General features: G+C 45.6%; 1 protein-coding gene across 3 annotated transcripts; it reads left to right on the forward strand.

Annotated features, from left to right (window-relative positions):
• Positions 1 to 8,090: 8,090 nt before the first annotated feature.
• Positions 8,091 to 16,992, forward strand: GLUL (glutamate-ammonia ligase). Of its 3 annotated transcripts, none has more exons than XM_055234166.2 (7): positions 8,091 to 8,235; positions 11,146 to 11,324; positions 12,605 to 12,766; positions 13,494 to 13,640; positions 14,010 to 14,137; positions 14,337 to 14,536; positions 15,169 to 16,992. In XM_055234166.2, the coding sequence occupies exons 2-7, from the start codon at positions 11,159 to 11,161 to the stop codon at positions 15,485 to 15,487; spliced, it is 1,122 nt and encodes a 373-aa protein (XP_055090141.1). In that variant the 5' UTR covers positions 8,091 to 8,235; positions 11,146 to 11,158; the 3' UTR covers positions 15,488 to 16,992. The 3 variants fall into 3 exon arrangements, with proteins under 3 accessions (XP_055090141.1, XP_055090143.1, XP_055090142.1); XM_055234168.2 differs by lacking the exon at positions 8,091 to 8,235 and adding an exon at positions 8,614 to 8,737; XM_055234167.2 differs by lacking the exon at positions 8,091 to 8,235 and adding an exon at positions 8,954 to 9,418.
• Positions 16,993 to 20,879: the final 3,887 nt, after the last annotated feature.

Below are 20,879 nucleotides of genomic sequence, written 5' to 3' on the forward strand. Positions count from 1 at the left end.
GACGGGGCCTACAGTGGCTGGCACATCGTCCACCTCATCTTCCTCCTGTGGGCTCCTCAGCCACGAGCATGCTACCCTCCTTGGTGAAGGTAATGGCCTTGAAGGCTAGCAGTTGGTCCTGTCTGCTGGTTCATTTTCTTTTCTTTTCTTTTTTTTTGAGACAGAATCTCGCTCTGTTGCCCAGGCTGGAGTGCAAGGCACAATCTCAGCTCAGCGCAACCTCCGCCTCCCAAGTTCAAGTGATTCTCCTGCCTCAGCCTCCTGAGTAGCTGCAATTACAGGAGCCTGCCACCATGCCCGTGCTGGTGCATTTTCTGTCCCTGAGCCTCTAATTACTGAGAAGATAAGGGGAGAGGGATTGAAAAAGAGACGCTGATGGGATTTGCGGGAGGGAGGGAAAAGGACCAGGAGAACACTTTTTCTTAGTGTGCAAGAAAAGCCACTGGGGGAAGAGAATGCAACAAAAGGAAGAGCTGTGAAGGGAGGAGAACAGAGTCTAGCAGTTATGCTGTCACTAGCTTCTTCGTCAGCACAAGGGATTGCCTTTTACCTGAGGGAATAAAGACTTCTCACAACTCAAAACTGGACCCATTCAAGTCCCATCTTGATAAAGAAAAGTGAGTACTTTATGTGCTCATCAAAGTGGTGCCACCATGTGGAAATAGCATGATAGAATTTATAATTAATTCTCTAGCTGACTTTATTGTAAGAATGCAGTATATAACACATATAACATACAAAATATGTGTATACCAGTGCTGTGGGCCAGTGCTGGCTGAGAGGTAGCACTGTTACAATTCTTTTCTTCATCTTGGTCTTAATTTTAGAGGCCAAAGTTGTGTGCTTATGTTATGAGTAAGGCTTCCGGACAATAGTATCCTATTACGGGCTGAAATTATGCTCGTTTTTGCCTCCTTCTCTCCCCGCAGCTTTCAAGAATCGGCTTCATTTCAAACTTTACACATAAAGTGAGACTTTTTAAATACTTAATAACATTTCAAATTTCCATAATTTAAATTTGTATAGAATTCAAATGCTACAGCATTTTTATAGAATTCAAATGCTTGGTACTTTCCTGACTTCTCATTTTATTACTCTTACTCTAGCCCAAACTTTCCTATTTCACCATGACCACCCTTGCACATGCAATTTAGCAGATACCATTCTTGGGTCTTTGCAAATTTCTTTTCCTTGCATATCACAGCCAGTCATCCTACAGTCACATATTTACTACATTATTCGATTCCCAGAATAAACCTACATCTACCCCCCACCGCACCAAGTATCCCCAAGGTGGCCTTCTCCAGAACTCTTATTGATTCCCTTGTTTTGGAACTCTTGGGCACTTACATTAAATCTGCCTCGTTAGTTTGCTCATACAGGTGACACACTTTCTTTTATACTGCTGCTGAAATCATTTTCTTTCAGAAGATTTTTCCTCACGCACTAAAGTACAGGCTCCTAAAGGGAAAAGACTTTGCCTTATCCAAGTTACCAAATTTCCTATGTATACTCCAGCTATGGATCATGGTTATGTTTAATAAAGGCTTCTTTGCTTCCAGAGTCTTCCCTAATCCTGTTTCTTCTAAATGCATTGCTGGACAGGTTGGAGGCTTTGTGAATCTCTCTGGGTGACAACAACAGTCCTGAACACTGAGTCATTGCCTTAGTAATGCGCCCACTCTCTTCCTTGTTTTGGGGTATAATAAAATCCAGTAACTTGTTTCTGAAGTTGACTCTGTTATTGTTTTTAATCCTCACAAATGTTTCTATAAGGAGTCTCTAGAAAACTGAGACTCTAGCAGGTTGACTTGCCCAAGTCTCACAGCTGGTATGAGGCAACACAGGAATTTAAGTGCAGGTGTGTCTGACGCAAGTGTGACTGTGTCCTCTGGGCCACAATGACTTTGCTAATGGCAATGGAGAAGCAAGTTATCTCAAAATGAAAAAAATGAAATTGTGAAAGAAAGAAGAAAGATGGCTGGCCGCTGTGGCTCACGCTTATAATCCCAGCACTTTGCGAGGCCAAGGTGGGTGGATCCCTTGAGGTCAGGAGTTCGAGACCAGCTTGGTCAACATGGTGAAACCCTGTCTCTACTAAATACACAAAAATTAGCTAGGCGTGGTGGCCTGCACCTATAACCCCAGATACTCGGGAGGCTAAGGCAGGAGAATCACTTGAACCTGGGTGGCGGAGGCTGCAGTGAGCTGAGATTGCACCACTGCACCCTAGCCTGGGTGACAGAGTGAGACTATGTCTTAAAAAAAAAAGAAAAAAAGAAAGGAAGGAAAGAAGGAAGGAAGGAAGGAAGGAAGGAAGGAAGGAAGGAAGGAAAGAAAGAAAAAGAAAAGAAAGGAGAAAGAAAAGAAAGCAAGCCAGAAAGCCCAGGTAAAGCAAACAGCACAGTGTAAACACCCTAGACCTCCCTTTAAGTGTGTGTATGCAACACTTTCTGTCCCCTACCCTGACCCCCATCACCCCCGGGGGGTGAGAATCTGGCAGACTCTCAACTTCTGGCTGGGTCTTACATTTCTGGGCTCAAATCCAAAGCAAGGGCTGGGGATAAGACTTGTTTGTGACCAAGGCTTCTAATGTTTGCCATTTCCCCTTTACTCTTGGTTCCTAGCCTTTTTTCAATTACTATTCTTTGGGAGCCTTCCTTTTCTCTTTACCTCTCTTACACGTTAATTGGAGGTGATGAAAAAGCACAAACACTTAGCTGCCTGTTTCCTGTAATGAGGCCTAATTCTATAACAATAAACCTCTGGTAATCAAGTGATACCCCCCAACATAATAGCTTTCAAATATTCAGTGTAGGCAATAAGCCTGCATGTTACTAATTTACTAGATTTAAGATGTAACAGAAAGGTCCTCCCACTAAAGGCTACCCAAGAAAAAACTCAAAACACTGAAGCTTTTGGGGAGAAGTTTGTCATTCTCACAAAATTCCACCAGAGGGCACTAGGTTCACACCACCCAGGCCAAGCTTCTGATTCTCCAACCCCAGTAAACAAGTCTCCAGAGAACAGGTTTAAAAGAAGTGGGAGAGGAGAACGGACAGGAAAAATCCAGAACCAGACTAAGAATTGCCCAAGCATCCAGAAAACATACCCTAGGGCTGTTTGTTTCCCGTTAAAATTTGGCGAGTGAATGTGAAATAAACAGGGATCCAAATTAACTAATGAGGTGGGAGGGGAGGGAGGAAGGGCTGTGGATCCCACTGAGGATTTCTTTGGGAATGGTACCAACTAAAGCACATACTTTGGTCTAAATAATTTTTTGATCAGAATGCTAAATTCTCTAAATTTTTTAATTAGCTTCAATAATGTTCCAATCAATCTACAGAACAAAGATCTGTACAGTGTAAATTGAGAATAAAGGACAAAATGTATCTACAAAAACCCCAGATTCACAAAACAATGAAACTGGAGGCAGATTATCAGATGTGAAAAATGATCTCCAAAGAGTCCTTCAAAGAGAATCTGTCCTACGGTGTTGTTTTCTTCTGCTAATCTAGTTATTCACAAAGAAAATATATACTGAGTGTCTGCTATACAGAAGTCACTGGGTAAGCATACCCAGGATTGAGAGGTAAAGGGTCGCTCCCTGTCCTCTGCACCTCCCTCAGTGAGGACTGTAGGAATTACAGTATTTTAAAGATGGTGGCCCTGGAACAGATCACACACAGACTGTAGGAATTTCAGTATTTTAGAGATGGTGGCCCCGGAACAGATCACCCACAGACTGTAGGAATTTCAGTATTTTAGAGATGGTGGCCCCGGAACAGATCACCCACAGACCAAAGAGACTAAAGGAAAGGGAACAGAAAAAGAACAGCACCTCGAAAGCTCATTAGGCTCTAAAATACTAACCTAATGTGACTTCATCAAGTTACTATGAGTTATCTAAGACTCAGTTCCTCATCTTTAAGATAGAATGATGTGAAGATCTAATTCTAGAATTGTATGGGTTTAATTTTCTCAATAGGACATATTTCCCCAGGTTGTTAACTAAGATGAACTTCATTCTTCCCAACTTTCCACGTAGTTTCCTGCTAGAGACATGATTCAGGGTAGAGCTCAAACAGACCCAAACCTTCCATCATAACATGCAGTTGGGGAAATGAAGTGTTCCTTGTATTTGACTGATTTCAGCACGCATCCTACAAAACTCAAATCAGGCTACAGATATGGCTGAGACGTGAATTTCCAATTTCCTGTCTTGAACTGAAAAATATCAAACAATCAAAAACTATAAAGAACAATTCCTCCATTCTCAGTGCTAGTTATTGAACTGAAGTATAATGTAAATGTAGTCTTTCCTTCTCTAATTGTATAAAGTGAAATTTGAAAGCTTGGCCAACTACAGCTTTTCCCTAAATTATGGTTTAAGAATAATGCTATCGACTTCCAGAGCTGTTTCTTTTCTTCTTCATTTTTATTCTTATTATTTTGATTTGGTTTAAGATTCTACTATGGTCCATTCTTTTGGAAAGAATTGATGTTGGTTTATTACATAACAATAATTTTTAAAAGAATATTTTACAATTCTGGGTTGGGTTTCCAGGGTGTTCCCCAACCCTGAGTCTCAATTGTATCTCTTTAACATGATTTAAAGGTCTCACTGAATGCCGGTTGAATCATTCATACACAGGGTCAATGTGAGCCCTACCCTAAATTTTGTGTCTAATGTGTATACGGCAACCACACAGGCCCTGGGAAGGCACTCCAGATCCCCAGGTAAAGGACTTCATACTTGCAGAGAGAGAATGGATCCTTTAAAAGACAGATAAAGGGCCGGGCACAGTGGCTCACACCTGTAATCTCAGCACTTTGGGAGGCCGAGGCAGGCGGATCAGGTCAGGAGTTCAAGACAAGTCTGGCCAATAGGGTGAAACCCCGTCTCTACTAAAAATACCAAAAAATTAGCTGGGTGTGGTGGCACACACCTGTAATCCCAGCTCCTTGGGAGGCTGAGGCAGGAGAATTGCTTGAACCCGGGAGGCAGAGGTTACAGTGAGTAGAGGCTGCAGTGAGCCGAGATCGTACCACTGCATTCAGCCTGAGCAACAGAGTAAGACTCCGTCTCAAAAAAAAAGAAAAAAGAAAAAAAAGAAAAGTTGTTTCCTAATAGAGATAAGATTTGGGGGTAGAGCAAAATCTTAATACAAAGCTTTTATTTAAGGCAGCAGAACAATATTGAAGAAATACTTTTAATCTCAGTCTATTTCTGCAGATTTGGAACAAAATCTTTCCCTGTAATTGCTCTCCCACTCCACCCACCCCTTGGACATGGCAATTCTACTCTAAGAGAGAAAAACATGACTTCAAAACACATGCAATAGAACCCCTTGTCAGCACTGATATGGTGTGTACCAAGAAACAGAAAAGTTCATGGGTTCAAGCATTCTAATGCTCTTTTTATGGTGGGGGTGAAGAATGGGGGCAGGTGGCAATTTAGGGAAGAAGGGGAAGGAGAAGAAAGGGCAGCAGACACAGCAAAGTCAAACTGGATGATACAGGCTGTTTTACTTTTAACTTCTCTAAAAGTACAGTCTGGGTTTCTGGGAGTGAACCAGTTAAGGGTTTTCTTCTGCTTTTACTTCTTGCCTATGCTCAAGCCTCCCTGGTCAGTTCTTGGACTCATCTGGGCCCTAATTTCATCATTTTAAGTAAATGTGGGGCTGGCCAAGGAGGACAAGGCCTCTCGTTCACTCCTGAAAGAGTCAGTGGTCATGCATTATGTTCCTAACCCTCACAAAGCGTGCCCCTGGTCACATGAATGGATCAAAGCAAATCCATTTCCATTCTCGGAAAAGCAGCTCAAAGCACATGTTCTCTTGATGGTGCCCATGTCACTTCTGCGTGGTTAACAAATGTCATTTATTGAACACTCAACCTGGACACTACTGGGGGATATGACAATGAATAAACTGCTCAATGAGGTCAAGACATCTAGCAAGGGAGGCAGGCACTCAAATGGCAGAAATACTATAAGCCTGCAGAACCGCACTCGCGCCTTACCATTCCATCCTCTGTTATGTTTGCCATCCCCACCTCAGGTGCTGGTGGTGTGTGCAGCAGAGGCTCTGGCTTATGGTTCGGTAGTTTGGTATCTGGAAATGATTAATAACATCTTTTAAAATAAAAACATCACTTTTCTCCTCCTTTGCTCCCCTTCCTCGACCATTTAAACTCAAACCTTTACAGAAAGAAATGAAGACAGCTCACTGTGTTACCAAGGTTAAGTCCAGTTTGATATAATGAATGGTAAAGCATTACACTGAGTCAGAAAAGTTGTATTCAAAAGTCACTATGGGGAAAGAAAGAATCCAATCACCTCAGATTATAGAACTTGGCCTAAGATAATTATAATTGCTGTTTTCTAAACATTTACAATGCACCAGGGACTACTCAATCTCTTCTGCATGTGCTATCACAATTAATCCTTTGATAAGGTAAAAATGATTATCCCTCTTTTATTATAGACAAAGAAACAGGCTTCATGTGGCTAAGTGATTTGGCCAACACAAAGCTGGTATGAAGGGAAAGCCCAGATTTGAACCCAGGTTTGCCTGACCTGCAGCCGTGCCTTTAGCCACCACAATGTAATGCTTCAAGGGGCAGCACTGAAATTTAACAAGGAATTTGTAAGGCACCTTACACAATCCAAAATGTCACCAGTCTGAAACATCCCAAAAACCCGTTTGAGATGAATGCTGCATCTGTCATGTAAAAGCACTACAGTGTTATACACTCTTAAAGGAAAGGGATGTTGACCGAAGAAGCTAAGTTATGTGTGTGTGGTCGCAGGCAACATTTCTTTTCCACATTTGCGGTACAAAACATAACCAGAACAAACTTCTTCCCTTCCTCTTCCAAAGGCACTGGAAGCATAAATTCTTGCTCTTTAAACTGAAAGAACCAATAAAAGCTGGACACCATCAGGTGGATTTCAGGCACTAAAAACAGAATGATCGAGTAATAGTACGGGTAGCAATATCTACCTACCTACCTATCTACCTATGTTGTGTCTCTAGGTACATTTCAAGATTGTGTTCACATACACATTTTCCCAACCATCACGGCAAGCTGAGAGGAGAGGTATGTATTCCCATTTTCCAGATTAACAAGAAGCCGCACTTGATTAAGCAAAGCCAGGGAGAATTCGTTTAAGGAATTTCTTGACAATCCCTGGACTTCAAAGAGGGCAAGTGAACACCTCGATTTCCTTTCAGCTGCTCCGGGGGCAGTTTGCACACAGAATTTCAAATCTAGTGGGCGGCTCCACAGGTCATTTTCGACGACCACTTTATTTTGCAGATGAGGAAACTTGGGCCCTGAAAGACCTGCCTAGGGTCTGGCCAGCGGTATGAGACAGGTCTCCAGACTTAGTTTCTACCGCCCTCCAGAATCCTCTCTGTGAAATAAGAGAAACAGCACGTTGATTTCAAATGTGAAATGGCAGAGTTCTGTTTATTTCCCCAGACCCAAGAGAGCCGGAGCGGGCGGCTCTTCCAGGCCTTGGGAACCCGGGCCTGTCCCCAGGCCCGAGCGGCACCCGCCCTAGCCCAGGTCCGCCCAAGGTTCCCTCGGGTCCCGCGCCCCGCGCTCCCTCTCAAGCTAACCCCTGTCCGCAGGAAGCGGGGCTCGGAGGCTCCCTCGCAACAAAAGGCTAAATTCGGTTTCCCTGGTTCCGCATTTCCCCAGGGAGCTCTCCTCGTAAAACTATTCCCCGTGAAGGCTGCAGGGCAGAGGTCCAGGGCGCTTTGCTGGGAGCCTCGGGACCCCGGGCTGGGGGCCGTGGGGCGGCACCTTGCGAGCGGGCGGGCGGCGAGCGGAGGCTTCCCGGCCTGGCAGCAACTCGCCCCTCCGCCCTCAGCCCTCCCGGCACCGCTCCCCTCCCCCACGCCGCCCTGCCCCTCCCCCACGCCCCTTTCTCTTTCTTTCTTTCCCAGCTCTCTTGCCCCCACCCCAGTGGCGCCCGCCGGGCTCCTCGCCCAATGGCCGCGGGGCCCGGGAACGCATCAGCTGATCGGCCCGGGCTCCTGGCCGCTGGGAGCCAATCAGGGCACCGGGGGCGGCCCCGGGCCGCGGATAAAGGGTGCGGGGCTGTTGGCGGCCCTGCAGAGTCGAGAGTGGGAGAAGAGCGGAGCGTGTGAGCAGTACTGCGGCCTCCTCTCCTAACCTCGCTCTCGCGGCCTACCTTTACCCGCCCGCCTGCTCGGCGCCCAGGTAAGCCCCCGGACGGCCCGGTGGCACCCAAGCGATGCGCGCCGCCCCTGCTACCCCGCGAGGCGCGCCGCCCATTCTCTTTTTTCTGCCGCCTGCCCCTCCAGTCCCAGCCCTACGCTGCGGCCTCTCCCGCCCGGGCCTGAGGTCCGGCACGAGTGCTTCTCCCGCGTGCTTCCGCCGCTGGTGGCTTGGACCCGTCGGGGCCGGCGCTGGTGGGGCGCGCCCTTGGCCAGGCTCTGGGAAGGGCGGGGTGAGTTGTTTTGATCTTCTTTTCACTACTTGCGGCTGAAGCGCCGCCCCTGGAGGCCGTTGGGCCGGCCCGCGCCCTGGGGCTCGCAGTGGTGTTTGTGCTGTGGATGGAGTGGCGGTGCGGTCCCCAGTGGAGCGCAAACAAGGCGCTTGGTTGGCGCGGGCGCCTCGCTGCCTTCCTCGTGGTGGGGTGTTCGGAGCAATCGTCGTGGTTCTGGCGATGGTTGAGACGCCACGATTGCGGCGTGTAACGGTGAGCGTTGTTTGCGCGGCCGGCTCCCGCCTCGGGGTCCCGGGGGCCTTCCAATGTGACAGAACAATGGAGAGCCCGGGCCTCGGCGCAGTCAGTGGAGAAGCCGGGCCGAGCCGAGGCAGCAGCAGCAGCGCGCAGTCCCTCCGGACTGCGCCCCCACCCTCCCCCGGACCCCCCAACCCCTCGGCGGCGGGGTATGGCCACCTCCGTGAGGCCCTGAGATTCGGACGGGGGCCCGAGGGGCGGGGCGCCCACTTTAGGGACATTTCGGTGAGAAGGGGCTGCTCTCAAAGTGGATAATTATAACTCCCTCGGGGGCGGGAAGCGGGGATCCTCCCCCAGCCGCAAGTCCACGAAGAAAGCAACGAATGAAAATGATGAAGACGACGAGAAGTCGGACTCCTCGGGGTCGCGCTCCAGCTGCTTCGGCTTTGTCGCCTACTCCGTGAACTCCGGGGAGAAATCTCGAGTCAAGATTAAGACCTTAACCCACCAACCTGCCTGTTCCGACATCCCCCGGGCCGGCCGCTGTCTGTCCCCTTCTCCATCGCCCTCTCCCAGAAAGCTCCGGTGCTTGCAGCAGCTAGAGTCTGAGAAAGAGGAGAGGCGCGAACGCCGCTCCAAAAAGAGAAGGGTTAAAGAGGGCATCCCTAACAATACGCTTGACTTTCTGTGGCTGGGGTGAGTGAGGGGGCAGGGAGGACGACCCCGGAGTTGGTGGGAGCTGCAGAAACGGCTGAAAACTTCAGAATCCATTCCCCCCACATAAACTTGGCACCGCGGCAGCAGCAGTTGATAGAGTGGCACTAGGCTGCTGGCATCCAACTCGGCTCACGGAAAAGAGCAAGAGATCCGAAACTGAGGCTTAGGACAAAGCGTGCGTGATATTGGTGGTGTAACATGTTGGAGACGACAGCCGAGAAATTGGGTTGTAGCTTTTTTTTTTTCAACAGAGTCTCGATCTGTTGCCCAGGTTGGAGTGCAGGGGTGCAATCTTCCGGCTCACTGTAACCTCTACCTTTGTGGTTCAGGCGATTCTCCTGTGTCAGCCTCCCGAGTAGCTGGGATTACAGGCGTGCACAACCACGCCCGGCTAATTTTTGTATTTTTAGTAGAGACGGGGTTTCACCATGTTGGCCAGGCTGGTCTCGAACTTCGTACCTCAGGTGATCCGCCCGCTTCGGTGGGTTGTAGCTTTTAGCAGGAGCTAAAGGGTTCTGGGATGGAGGTGGGAAGTAGGATTTGGCCAGCCGAGTCTTCTAGAGGCAATATTGGGGTGTTGGTCTTCCCCAAGGGGAAGGGTGGTGAGGCTGTCAGAGGGAGAAGCAGTTATGTTTTCAGCTGGGCAAACATGGACGGTTGCCCATAGAAACTTTACCACTGTACTTCAGAACGTTGCCCTAGTCGTTGGAGGAGAACAATGTGTTCCCTTTCTAGCCATCCTGGGCCACGGAGGGAGGAGGGAGGGAGAGAAGGTTTCCCCTTCGGCTGTTGTGGCTTCTTTCAGAGGTTTTGTGGTAGTGGCTGGCAGTTATTAGTATGCCTCATGGCTTTTAAATTTCCAGACTTTTTTGATTTAGAAGTGGAAATTTCCTAATTACTTGAAGTCTTCTTGTAGAATTCCATAATGTTGTGATTCTTAACTATCTTAAGTGAGACTTTGCATGAGACCTATGGAAATTATGGCAGCATGCCCCTTAGAATCTGGCTTGAATCAGCTTTTGTTGTAGGAAACGGCTAGCCTTTTTAAAAAATATATTGTAACCTTGTTTCATCCTTGAATCTAAATGTGTAGTGAGCTTTCTTTTGGTGGGGAGGGGCGGTGGGTTTGAGTTAAGACCGCAGCTAGGATGAAAGGCAAAGAGAAAAACAGAAACTGTGGAAGCCAAGCCTGTTCTGTGGCTGGATTTTACCTGTATTGGAAGAAGTTCTATGTCTTGTAAATTTGTGTATTGGTTTTGGTTTGTTTCCTCTGATAGCTTAGTATTTGGATAGTTTAGTGTTACCTCAGCTACACTGCGGGAATAGACCTTAGTCCTCACAAGTTTAAATTCTAGCTTGGAAGCCTGGGTTCTGCAGTAGCTGTGGAACTTAAGCCTCTGAGCTCAGGGATGCAGAGGCATTGAGTTACTACCAAGGGCCTGATCTTTTCTTTAGCAGGCATCTGTGTTAATTGTTTCGAAAGGTGGTGATCAGTTTTACAGCCTATTATAAAGGAGATTTTTGCCTACTATAAAACTAAACCCCTGAAAGAGTGAGTAACCGTAACTTTTTGTGTGTTGACTTCCACAGGGGAAGGAGTTGGCACTTACACTCTGACTTTTGATTCAGTCATCCCTCTTGAGCCATTTTTGCAGGGGATCAGTTTGGAGTGGGCGTTAACAATGTTATTTTTTTTTTCTCTCCAGAACACCTTCCACCATGACCACCTCAGCAAGTTCCCACTTAAATAAAGGCATCAAGCAGGTGTACATGTCCCTGCCTCAGGGTGAGAAAGTCCAGGCCATGTATATCTGGATCGATGGTACTGGAGAAGGACTGCGCTGCAAGACCCGGACCCTGGACAGTGAGCCCAAGTGTGTGGAAGGTGAGACAGCAATGTGGAGTGGGGCACACACTGGATGGGATCTGCAGAGGGGTGGGCAGCAGCCTTTGACTCAGCCTCTGGATTAGGCCTCTTTCTTCTGTTTGTAAAGGTTTCCTAAGGCAGGGCTTTTCAGACTTCATTCAGTCAACATTAAGCTCCTACACTGCCTCAAAGCAGAGCGACAGTGGAACCCTTGGTTTCAATGGAATTGTGCATGTAGGCCAGTATATTGAAGAAAAACTAAGTCTGGTTTATGGAGAGTTGGCATGGGGCTTAGAGATTGCCGACCTGGACATCCCCACTTACCTGGCTCTAAGGCACCCTCAGAAAACCACTGCTCTAACCTGAGAATACCATCTAGTTTACAAACTCTTAGAAAACTGTATTTAATACTCATATCACTGGCTTTTAGATGTGAAGCAAATGCTCTACGATGGTTTTTAAATACGACTAATTTTTAGTTGATGCCACTTTTGGAAATTCTTAAACTAATTGCTTATCCCTCTAGGAGCTACAGTTAGATTATAGCTGTGACCTTCATTTTTCAGTCTAGAACAAGCCATAGTCTTCCCTCTTCTGGAAAGGGGCCATAAGAAAATATCACCTCCTACCTAGTTTAGGATAGCTTACTTTTCCTTTTTGAGTAAGTGAATGATCATAATACAAAGCCTATATTGTGTACTTGTTATGTGGCAGATAGTGCACAGACACTGAAGATACAAAGTGAGAGTCTGGTCTCTTCCTTCAGAGAACTTTGTCAGCTAGAGAGACAAAGCAGCCTTTAAAACAGTGGGAAAGGTGGGTAGGTGATAAGGGAGCATCCTTGAGTAAGTCATCCTGCTAGTTGTCTGTTCCCTCATCCATAAAATAAGGACATAACTTGCCAGAATACAATGGGGGCATGAGAAGAAGGAAGCGACACATTACCTAAAGGAAGAATCAGAATCCTTCACTATCTCAATATTTTAAGTGACTGATAGGATGGTAGTGATAACAGAATGCTTCAGTTTGTCTCCTGGAAGACATTTGGGAAGGGAGTATCTGGTATATTTCTTTTAAGGAATTGGTACAATGGTCTTACTTTGTAACTCAGATAGGAAAGGCTATAGGATCAGGTACAGGTGCCAGACTATACATATTAATGATGGCATTTATGCTTTAATGAATTCCTGGAAAAGAGATCTTTAGAGATGGGAAGGTGAGTGAAGGGGTGGCTGTATTTGCATTGCTTGGAAAGCTCCTGTATGTTTTAAATGTAATTTTCCCTCTTTTTGCCCCAGAGTTGCCTGAGTGGAATTTCGATGGCTCTAGTACTTTACAGTCTGAGGGTTCCAACAGTGACATGTATCTCGTGCCTGCTGCCATGTTTCGGGACCCCTTCCGTAAGGACCCTAATAAGCTGGTGTTATGTGAAGTTTTCAAGTACAATCGAAGGCCTGCAGGTGTGTATAGCACAGCTATGGATGCCCCTCCTCGATCTGTGAATGCTGTGAAGGGGAGGGAGAAGACATTCTGAAATCAGTATTGGGAAGACTAGGCTATTTCAGGACTATTTTAAGAATCTGAGTGATTCTCTTCCCTGAACTTCTGCTTTGAGGAAGAGATAATATGGCCCATCTTTCTATGGTCTTCTCTGTTGGTGGCATAAAATAGCATTGGATTTGTCCAGATCTGTTTGCCGGTCTTGGAGTCCCCAGTAACAGCCTTCCTGCCTGGAATGTAGGCCAGGACAAATGTAAACCAATGGACAAATGTTTCTCAAAAATTAGAGAATGGCTCCAAGTGCCTGAGAAATGAAGAATAAATCTGACAACCAGAAGCAGCTGTCTTGTGAATAGAGGGTTAAGTGCCTGGCATTTGGTGCTTGGGAGGTGGCCAGAATGCAGATAAAGTGAAAGTTGCCCTGTTCTAAATCCACTCCCATATGACCTGGTTGTAACTGAGTTTAGTTAAAACTGAAGTCTTTCAGAGTCTTCCTACAGATGTACAATTAACAGCTTCTCTCATTTTTCTGACTCAGCGATCCCAAGAACGCCTGTACTGGCTCAGTTCGTACCATAGTGCACACCTCAGTTGTATAGAATTCAAGGACTATTCTCCCATCAGCATCGGTATTCAGCATCTATGTCTTTAGATCCCTGATGGCGTAGTATTGACTCTTTTTTCTAGAGACCAATTTGAGGCACACCTGTAAACGGATAATGGACATGGTGAGCAACCAGCACCCCTGGTTTGGCATGGAGCAGGAATATACCCTCATGGGGACAGATGGGCACCCCTTTGGTTGGCCTTCCAATGGCTTCCCAGGCCCCCAGGGTAAGTCTTCTTGGGTTAGCGGTGAAATTCTCAGAAGTGTCTAACTGTTCAGGAATGCCCCTTCCCAGGGATGGGAGTGACTTTCTGAATCAAGAAGCAAAATAATACAGTAAAGGCGAAACAGCCCTCACATCACCAAAGTCCAAAAATGGATATAAATATATAAAGTAAGGTTTTTAGGGGGAACCTTTGGCCCCACTGAAGCTGTAATGAAGAGGAACTCCCCTATTGCCCCTCCCCTGCCCCGCACCTGCAGATGAAGGCAAGGATAATGAGTCAAGAGGGCAAGGCTTAAGGGCCTTCTGATCTCTGACTTCGGGATTCTCTGGATTTCTTGACTCTTAGCGTTTTGTCTTGATGCTTCTGTAGGTCCATATTACTGTGGTGTGGGAGCAGACAGAGCCTATGGCAGGGACATCGTGGAGGCCCATTACCGGGCCTGCTTGTATGCTGGAGTCAAGATTGCGGGGACTAATGCCGAGGTCATGCCTGCCCAGGTAAATATAGCTCCAATCCATCAAGAAGGATAGGTAGGTGCACATAGGACTTTTGCTAGTAAGGGCTGCTGATACACCACTCACTAACCCAAAATCTAAGAACGGGTTGGAGTACAGGTGAGAAGAGAACAGGTTTAGGAGCTTCCGAGTTGGAGTGAGCAGTTGGCTTTGTTTTAATGGCCAAGCTTCTCGTTTCTAGTGGGAATTTCAAATTGGACCTTGTGAAGGAATCAGCATGGGAGATCATCTCTGGGTGGCCCGTTTCATCTTGCATCGTGTGTGTGAAGACTTTGGAGTGATAGCCACCTTTGATCCTAAGCCCATTCCTGGGAACTGGAATGGTGCAGGCTGCCACACCAACTTCAGCACCAAGGCCATGCGGGAGGAGAATGGTCTGAAGTGAGTACCTTCTGCTGGGGCCATCTTTAATCTCTTGTGGCGAAAACTTGGGAGGAGATTTAGCAATCTCTCAGCAAAGTCTCCTTTGCAGGATGACTTGCAAATATCTGCTAAAGATGAGTAAACTTGACTTCTCAGTCTGGATGTATTTTAGCTGTTGACACGCCTTCAAATTCTCTCATTTTGTTCCTATTTGAAAAATACCAAATAATACTTCTGATTCACAGTGATAAATATTTGTTATAATTTATATAATATATATTAGTCATATATCATTATATAAATATATATCGTTATATATATTTGTGACATATATGTCATGGTGACAGGGAAAAGCTGACAAATTCATGCATTTGAAAACCTTTTAGAACTAAATTAGTAACAATACAGGCATGTGGATAAGCTTAATGCTTATGAGGGGGAGAAAGTTTCAGATGATTAGTCTTTTCAACAAATAGTAACTTTCTACTGCTTGTCGGGCACTGTTGTGACCACCGAGACACACAGGTAAGAAGATGCAGCCGCTGCCCTCATGAAGTATTTGTTCTACTGGTATCATATTTTGGTGCACTTCATTCTTGGCTCCATACCTGGAGACAAGGTTGGACCGCCATCTTTTCTGTTTCCTCTAGGTACATCGAGGAGGCCATTGAGAAACTAAGCAAGCGGCACCAGTACCACATCCGTGCCTATGATCCCAAGGGAGGCCTGGACAATGCCCGACGTCTAACTGGATTCCATGAAACCTCCAACATCAACGACTTTTCTGCTGGTGTAGCCAATCGTAGCGCCAGCATACGCATTCCCCGGACTGTTGGCCAGGAGAAGAAGGGTTACTTTGAAGACCGTCGCCCGTCTGCCAACTGCGACCCCTTTTCGGTGACAGAAGCCCTCATCCGCACGTGTCTTCTCAATGAAACCGGCGATGAGCCCTTCCAGTACAAAAATTAAGTGGACTAGACCTCCAGCTGTTGAGCCCCTCCTAGTTCTTCATCCCACTCCAACTCTTCCCCCTCTCCCAGTTGTCCCGATTGTAACTCAAAGGGTGGAATATCAAGGTCGTTTTTTTCATTCCATGTGCCCAGTTAATCTTGCTTTCTTTGTTTGGCTGGGATAGAGGGGTCAAGTTATTAATTTCTTCACACCTACCCTCCCTTTTTTCCCTATCACTGAGGCTTTTTAGTGCATTAGTGGGGAGGAGGGTGGGGAAACATAACCACTGCTTCCATTTAATGGGGTGCACCTGTCCAATAGGCGTAGCTATCCGGACAGAGCACGTCTGCAGGAGGAGGACTTTTCTTCCAGGTAGCTGAAAGGGGAAGACCTGACTTACTCTGGTTAGGTTAGGACTTGCCCTCGTGGAAACTTTTAAGAAGTTATAACCAACTTTTCTATTAAAAGTGGGAATTAGGAGAGAAGGTAGGGGTTGGGAATCAGAGAGAATGGCTTTGGTCTCTTGCTTGTGGGACTAGCCTGGCTTGGGACTAAATGCCCTGCTCTGAGCACAAAACTCAGTATAAACTGATGGATATCCCTACCTTGAAAGAAGAAAAGGTTCTTATTGCTTGGTCCTTGATTTATCACACAAAGCAGAATAGTATTTTTATATTTAAATGTAAAGACAAAAAACTATATGTATGGTTTTGTGGATTATGTGTGTTTTGCTAAAGGAAAAAACCATCCAGGTCACGGAGCACCAAATTTGAGACAAATAGTTGGATTAGAAATAAAGCATCTCATTTAGAGTAGGGAGCGAGGGAGGTGGTTCTTAGAAAGACGGTGATCTGGGGTTAGGCCCTCATGACCCTTTTGGGTTTCTGCCCTGCCCACCCTCTGGAGAAGGTGGGCACTGGATTAGTTAACAGACGACACGTTACTAGCAGTCACTTGATCTCCGTGGCTTTGGTTTAAAAGACACACTTGTCCACATGGATTTAGAGATAAGAGTTGGCTGGTCAACTTGAGCATGTTACTGACAGAGGGGGTATTGGGGTTATTTTCTGGTAGGAATAGCATGTCACTAAAGCAGGCCTTTTGATATTAAATTTTTTAAAAAGCAAAATTATAGAAGTTTAGATTTTAATCAAATTTGTAGGGTTTCTAGGTAATTTTTACAGAATTGCTTGTTTGCTTCAACTGTCTCCTACTTCTGCTCTTGGAGGAGATGGGGACAGGGCTGGAGTCAAAACACTTGTAATTTTGTATCCTGATGTCTTTGTTAAGACTGATGAGGAATTATTTTTTTTCTTTTATAATAAGAAATAAACCCCACCTTTATTCCTTCATTTCATCTACCGTTTTCTGGTTCTTGTGTTGGCTGTGGCAGCCCAGCTGTGGTTTTCTTTTGCCGTGACAACTTCTAATTGCCATGTACAGTATGTTCAAAGTCAAATAACTCCTCATTGTAAACAAACTGTAACTGCCCAAAGCAGCACTTATAAATCAGCCTAACATAAGATCTCTCTCATGTGTTTGTGATTTTTTCAAATCCCTATGTGCCATTATATTCGTTTATTTCCTAAAACAGGCAAAATAAGCTCAAGTTTATATATGAGTTTTTAAAACACTGGAGTGATGTTGCTGACCAGCCCTTTTCCTGTACCTCTCTAAGTTGGGTATTTGGGACTTAAGGGATTAAGTTTTTCACCTAGTCTTAGTAACACACAATCTTGGCATTTTCTAGCCTAGAGTTTTGTAGCAGGGTACAAGCCCCACTCCTCCCCCTTCCTGTGCTCCCCTGAGTTTGGTTTTGGCTTAGCATAACATTGTTTTGACCATTCCTGGCCTAATAGAATAGCCTAACATACTTAATGTATGATTAACTGGCTTTACAATTTCTACTCTCTGCTGTCAGTGATTCATTTAAATAACAAATATTAGCTACCCTGCTACTCTGGTTGAAGCCTTCCAAGGCTGGCTATGCCCTAGGCATGGGCTCGTCCTTGGGTGTATCTTGCCTTGCAGGAACACCAGTGGACCGATTGTGATTCTCAAAAGCTCTGTGTTGTCACCTGTGCCCTTGCCTCTTGCTCTATCTTGGTCCGTATATCTGGGAGTTCTTCCACCTTATCCTGGCCAATTCCTACCTTCATTCATTCCTCATGAGGTTGGGTAAAAGCTCCCTCCAGCTCCCATGATGCTGTGCATATACCTAGCAAAAAGCAATTATTGGACACATTGTCGTGCAATATTATTAATAGCACTAATACTACTAATAATGTGGGCAGTACTGATTGTTTTTAAAAGGCAGTATACTCTATCAGTGTGAGGTAGCTGGGGCCTGTGATCGTTTTTAGAGATAACACAAGTTCTTCAGGCAACTATGTATTTTACACTAGTCAAGTAATCCTAGATATCCACGGTTTTTCTTAAGAAAGTTGGCTCCTAATATGATTTAATATTCAAAGTAGAGTCATTTACCTATTAGCTTGCTGGCGTGGTCCTAGTTTACGCCTGTTGTTTCAGCGTGATTGTTGAGTACCCTTTTTCATCCTTAGCATTTTCTTGATTTTGTCATTAAATGATGTATACCCTTATTTCCATTCAATCTCTACTTCCACCTCCCCAACTGAAGTTGTCTTCCCTTTGCTTGGTGACCCTTACAGCCTCTTGGATGGTGTATCCTACACAGTATAAGCACTAAACTGAAGAGGCAGTGACCTGAGCACTTTGGATTTTGTTCATTGTAATCAATTGCCTGACAAAATGATTGCATGAGAAGGAATTTTAAATTCATAGGATCAGAATTTAGGTGAAAACAACCAGCATATTTGTTTCTTCACCCTCTCACCTAGAATTAGCTTTGACCTACAGGTCACAGTGCATTCCCCTTGTATTTCTAAGGTGTTTTTTATAGTTCATATGCAGACAATGGGTTATGTGATAACTTTTATCAGTGATAGATTAAACAGAATAACGACCAAGCTTTCAACCTTAAGGAGTTAGGCCAGTATTTACAAAAGGAGGTCTCCATGAACTCCTTAAATATGAGTTCCCCTAATATCATCTTGCCAGGTACTAGATAACAACTAAGTGATAGCACAAGCTATAGGGAATTTGAAAGAATTCCATGGATGGGTGCTGTCTAGGGCCTTTTGTTGATTTTGAGACGGGGTTTCACTCTCGCCCAGGCTAGAGTATAGTGTGGCGCAATCTTGGCTCACTGCAACCTCTGCCTCCCAGATTCAAGCGATTCTCCTACCTCAGCCTCCCAAGTAGCTGGGACTACAGGTGTGTACCACCATGCCCAGCTAATTTTTGTATTTTTAGTACAGATGGGGTTTCACCATGTCGGCCAGGCTAGTCTTGAACTCCTGACCTCCCAAAGTGAGGTCGAACTGGTCTTGAACTCCTCTGTCTCCCAAAGTGCTGGGATTACAGGCGTGAGCCATCGCGCCCGGCCTAGGGCCATTTAAAAAGCCAGATCTGTGCTGCTGTGTAGAAGGGTAGACAAATGGATGAGAAGTTCCTGAACTATTCCTGGCCCTTTTACCACTAAGTGAAAGTAACTTGCTGCCCCAAAGAAAGATGTCTCATCATTCGATAGGACTTTCTAGTTGAACTTCATGAAAGCAAGAGATCCTGTTTTTCTTGCTCACCACTGTATCTTGAGACCTGTTGTAATGCCTGCAATACTTATTTAATAAATTATTTTTAAGTATCAGTTCTGTGAGCTTTAACTCTATGAGGTCTTTGTTGTTTGACTGTATTTTAACTCTGGCCATGGAAGCAAGACAAAGTTCCATTTTTATTGAGCTTAAAAAGAATCAAGGCCAGGTGAAGTGGCTTACGCCTGTGATCCCAACACTTTGTGAGGCTGCAGCGGGAAGATCTCTTGAACCCAGGAGTTTGAGACCATCTTAGGCAACGTAGTGAAGTCCAGACTCTAGAAAAAAAACTTTTTTTAAATTGCACGCCTCTAGTCTCAGCTATCAGGAGGCTGAGATGGGAGGATCGCTTGAGCCCAGGAAATTGAAGCTGCAGTGAACTGTGATTGCACCACTGCACTCCAGCCTGGCTGACAGATCAAGACCTTGCCTAAACAAAACAAAACAAACCCCCCCCCCAAAAAATTGAAAATGTTGATTCTTTTTACTACAAACATTATGGCAGGACTAAAAACTTCATGGGAGTGTACTGTGGAAAATAGTGTACTTAATTAATTCTCATTGTAATCAGGCTACCAAGAGCCTTGTGTTGCTTTAAGAGTTACAACTGCCAGGCACAGTGGCTCATGCCTGTAATCCCAGCACCTTGAGAGGCCGAGGCAGGTGGATCACCTGAGGTCAGGAGTTCGAGACCAGCCGGACCAATATGGTGAAACAAACCCTGTCTCTACTAAATACAAAAAATTAGCCAGGTGTGGTGGCACATGCCTGTAATCCCAACTGCTTGGGAGACTGAGGCAGGAGAATTGCTTGAACCTGGAAGGCGGAGGTTGCAGTGAGCCGAGATTGCAACATTGTACTCCAGCCAGCCTGGGCAACAAGAGGGAAACTCCATCTCAAAAAAAAAAAAAAAAAAAAAAAGTTATAACTGAGGCCGGGCATGGTGGCTCATACCTGTAATCCCAGCACTTTGAAAAGCCGAGGCAGGTAGATCACTTGAGCTCAGAAGTTCGAGACCAGCCTGGGCAACATGACAAAACCCCATCTCTACAAAAAATATGAAAAATTAGCTGGGCGTGGTGGCATGCACCTGTAGTCCTAGCTACCTGGGAGGCTGAGGTGGGAAGATTACTTGAAGCTGCAGTGAGCTATGGTTGTGCCACTGCACTCCAGCCTGGGCAACAAAGTGAGACCCTGTTTCAAAAAAAACCAAAAAAATTATAACTGATGTAAACTGGCAGTTTAGGCTGGGTGTGGTGGCTCAAGCCTGTAATCCCAGCACTTTGGGAGGCCAAGGCAGGTGGATCACCTGAGTTCAGGAGTTCGAGACCAGTGTGGCCAACATGGTGAAACCTTGTCTCTACTAAAAATACCAAAATTAGCAGGATGTGGTGGTGGGTGCCTATAATCCCAGCTACTCAGGAGGCTGAGGCAGGAGGATCTCTGGAGCCAGGGAGGCAGAGGTTACAGTAAGCAAAGATCACTCCACTTTCACTCCAGCCTGGGCAAAAGAGCAAGACTCCATCTAAAAAAAATATAAATAAATAAATAAATAAATAAAGTGGCAGTTCATCATTTAACTCCAAAGACTTTGTGTACATTTCTACTGTAAACTGAGCTGATTAGAGCCCTGCCATTTTATAGCCTTTAGCTCGATCTCTGACCATTAATTAAAAAAAATTCTACTTCAGGCCGGGCATGGTGGCTCAAGCCTGTAATCCCATCACTGTGGGAGG

The sequence above is a fragment of the Symphalangus syndactylus genome, chromosome 19, assembly GCF_028878055.3.
Source record: "Symphalangus syndactylus isolate Jambi chromosome 19, NHGRI_mSymSyn1-v2.1_pri, whole genome shotgun sequence".
In the NCBI taxonomy this organism is placed as follows: domain Eukaryota; kingdom Metazoa; phylum Chordata; class Mammalia; order Primates; family Hylobatidae; genus Symphalangus; species Symphalangus syndactylus.

Excerpts from the sequence above, each read along its gene's own strand:
- GLUL (XM_055234166.2), top strand. The coding sequence starts at position 11,159 with ATGACCACCTCAGCAAGTTCCCACTTAAATAAAGGCATCAAGCAGGTG. Across the intron at positions 12,767-13,493 it reads GTACAATCGAAGGCCTGCAG|AGACCAATTTGAGGCACACC; the intron begins GTGTGTATAGCA and ends TCTTTTTTCTAG. Across the intron at positions 14,138-14,336 it reads CCGAGGTCATGCCTGCCCAG|TGGGAATTTCAAATTGGACC; the intron begins GTAAATATAGCT and ends TCTCGTTTCTAG.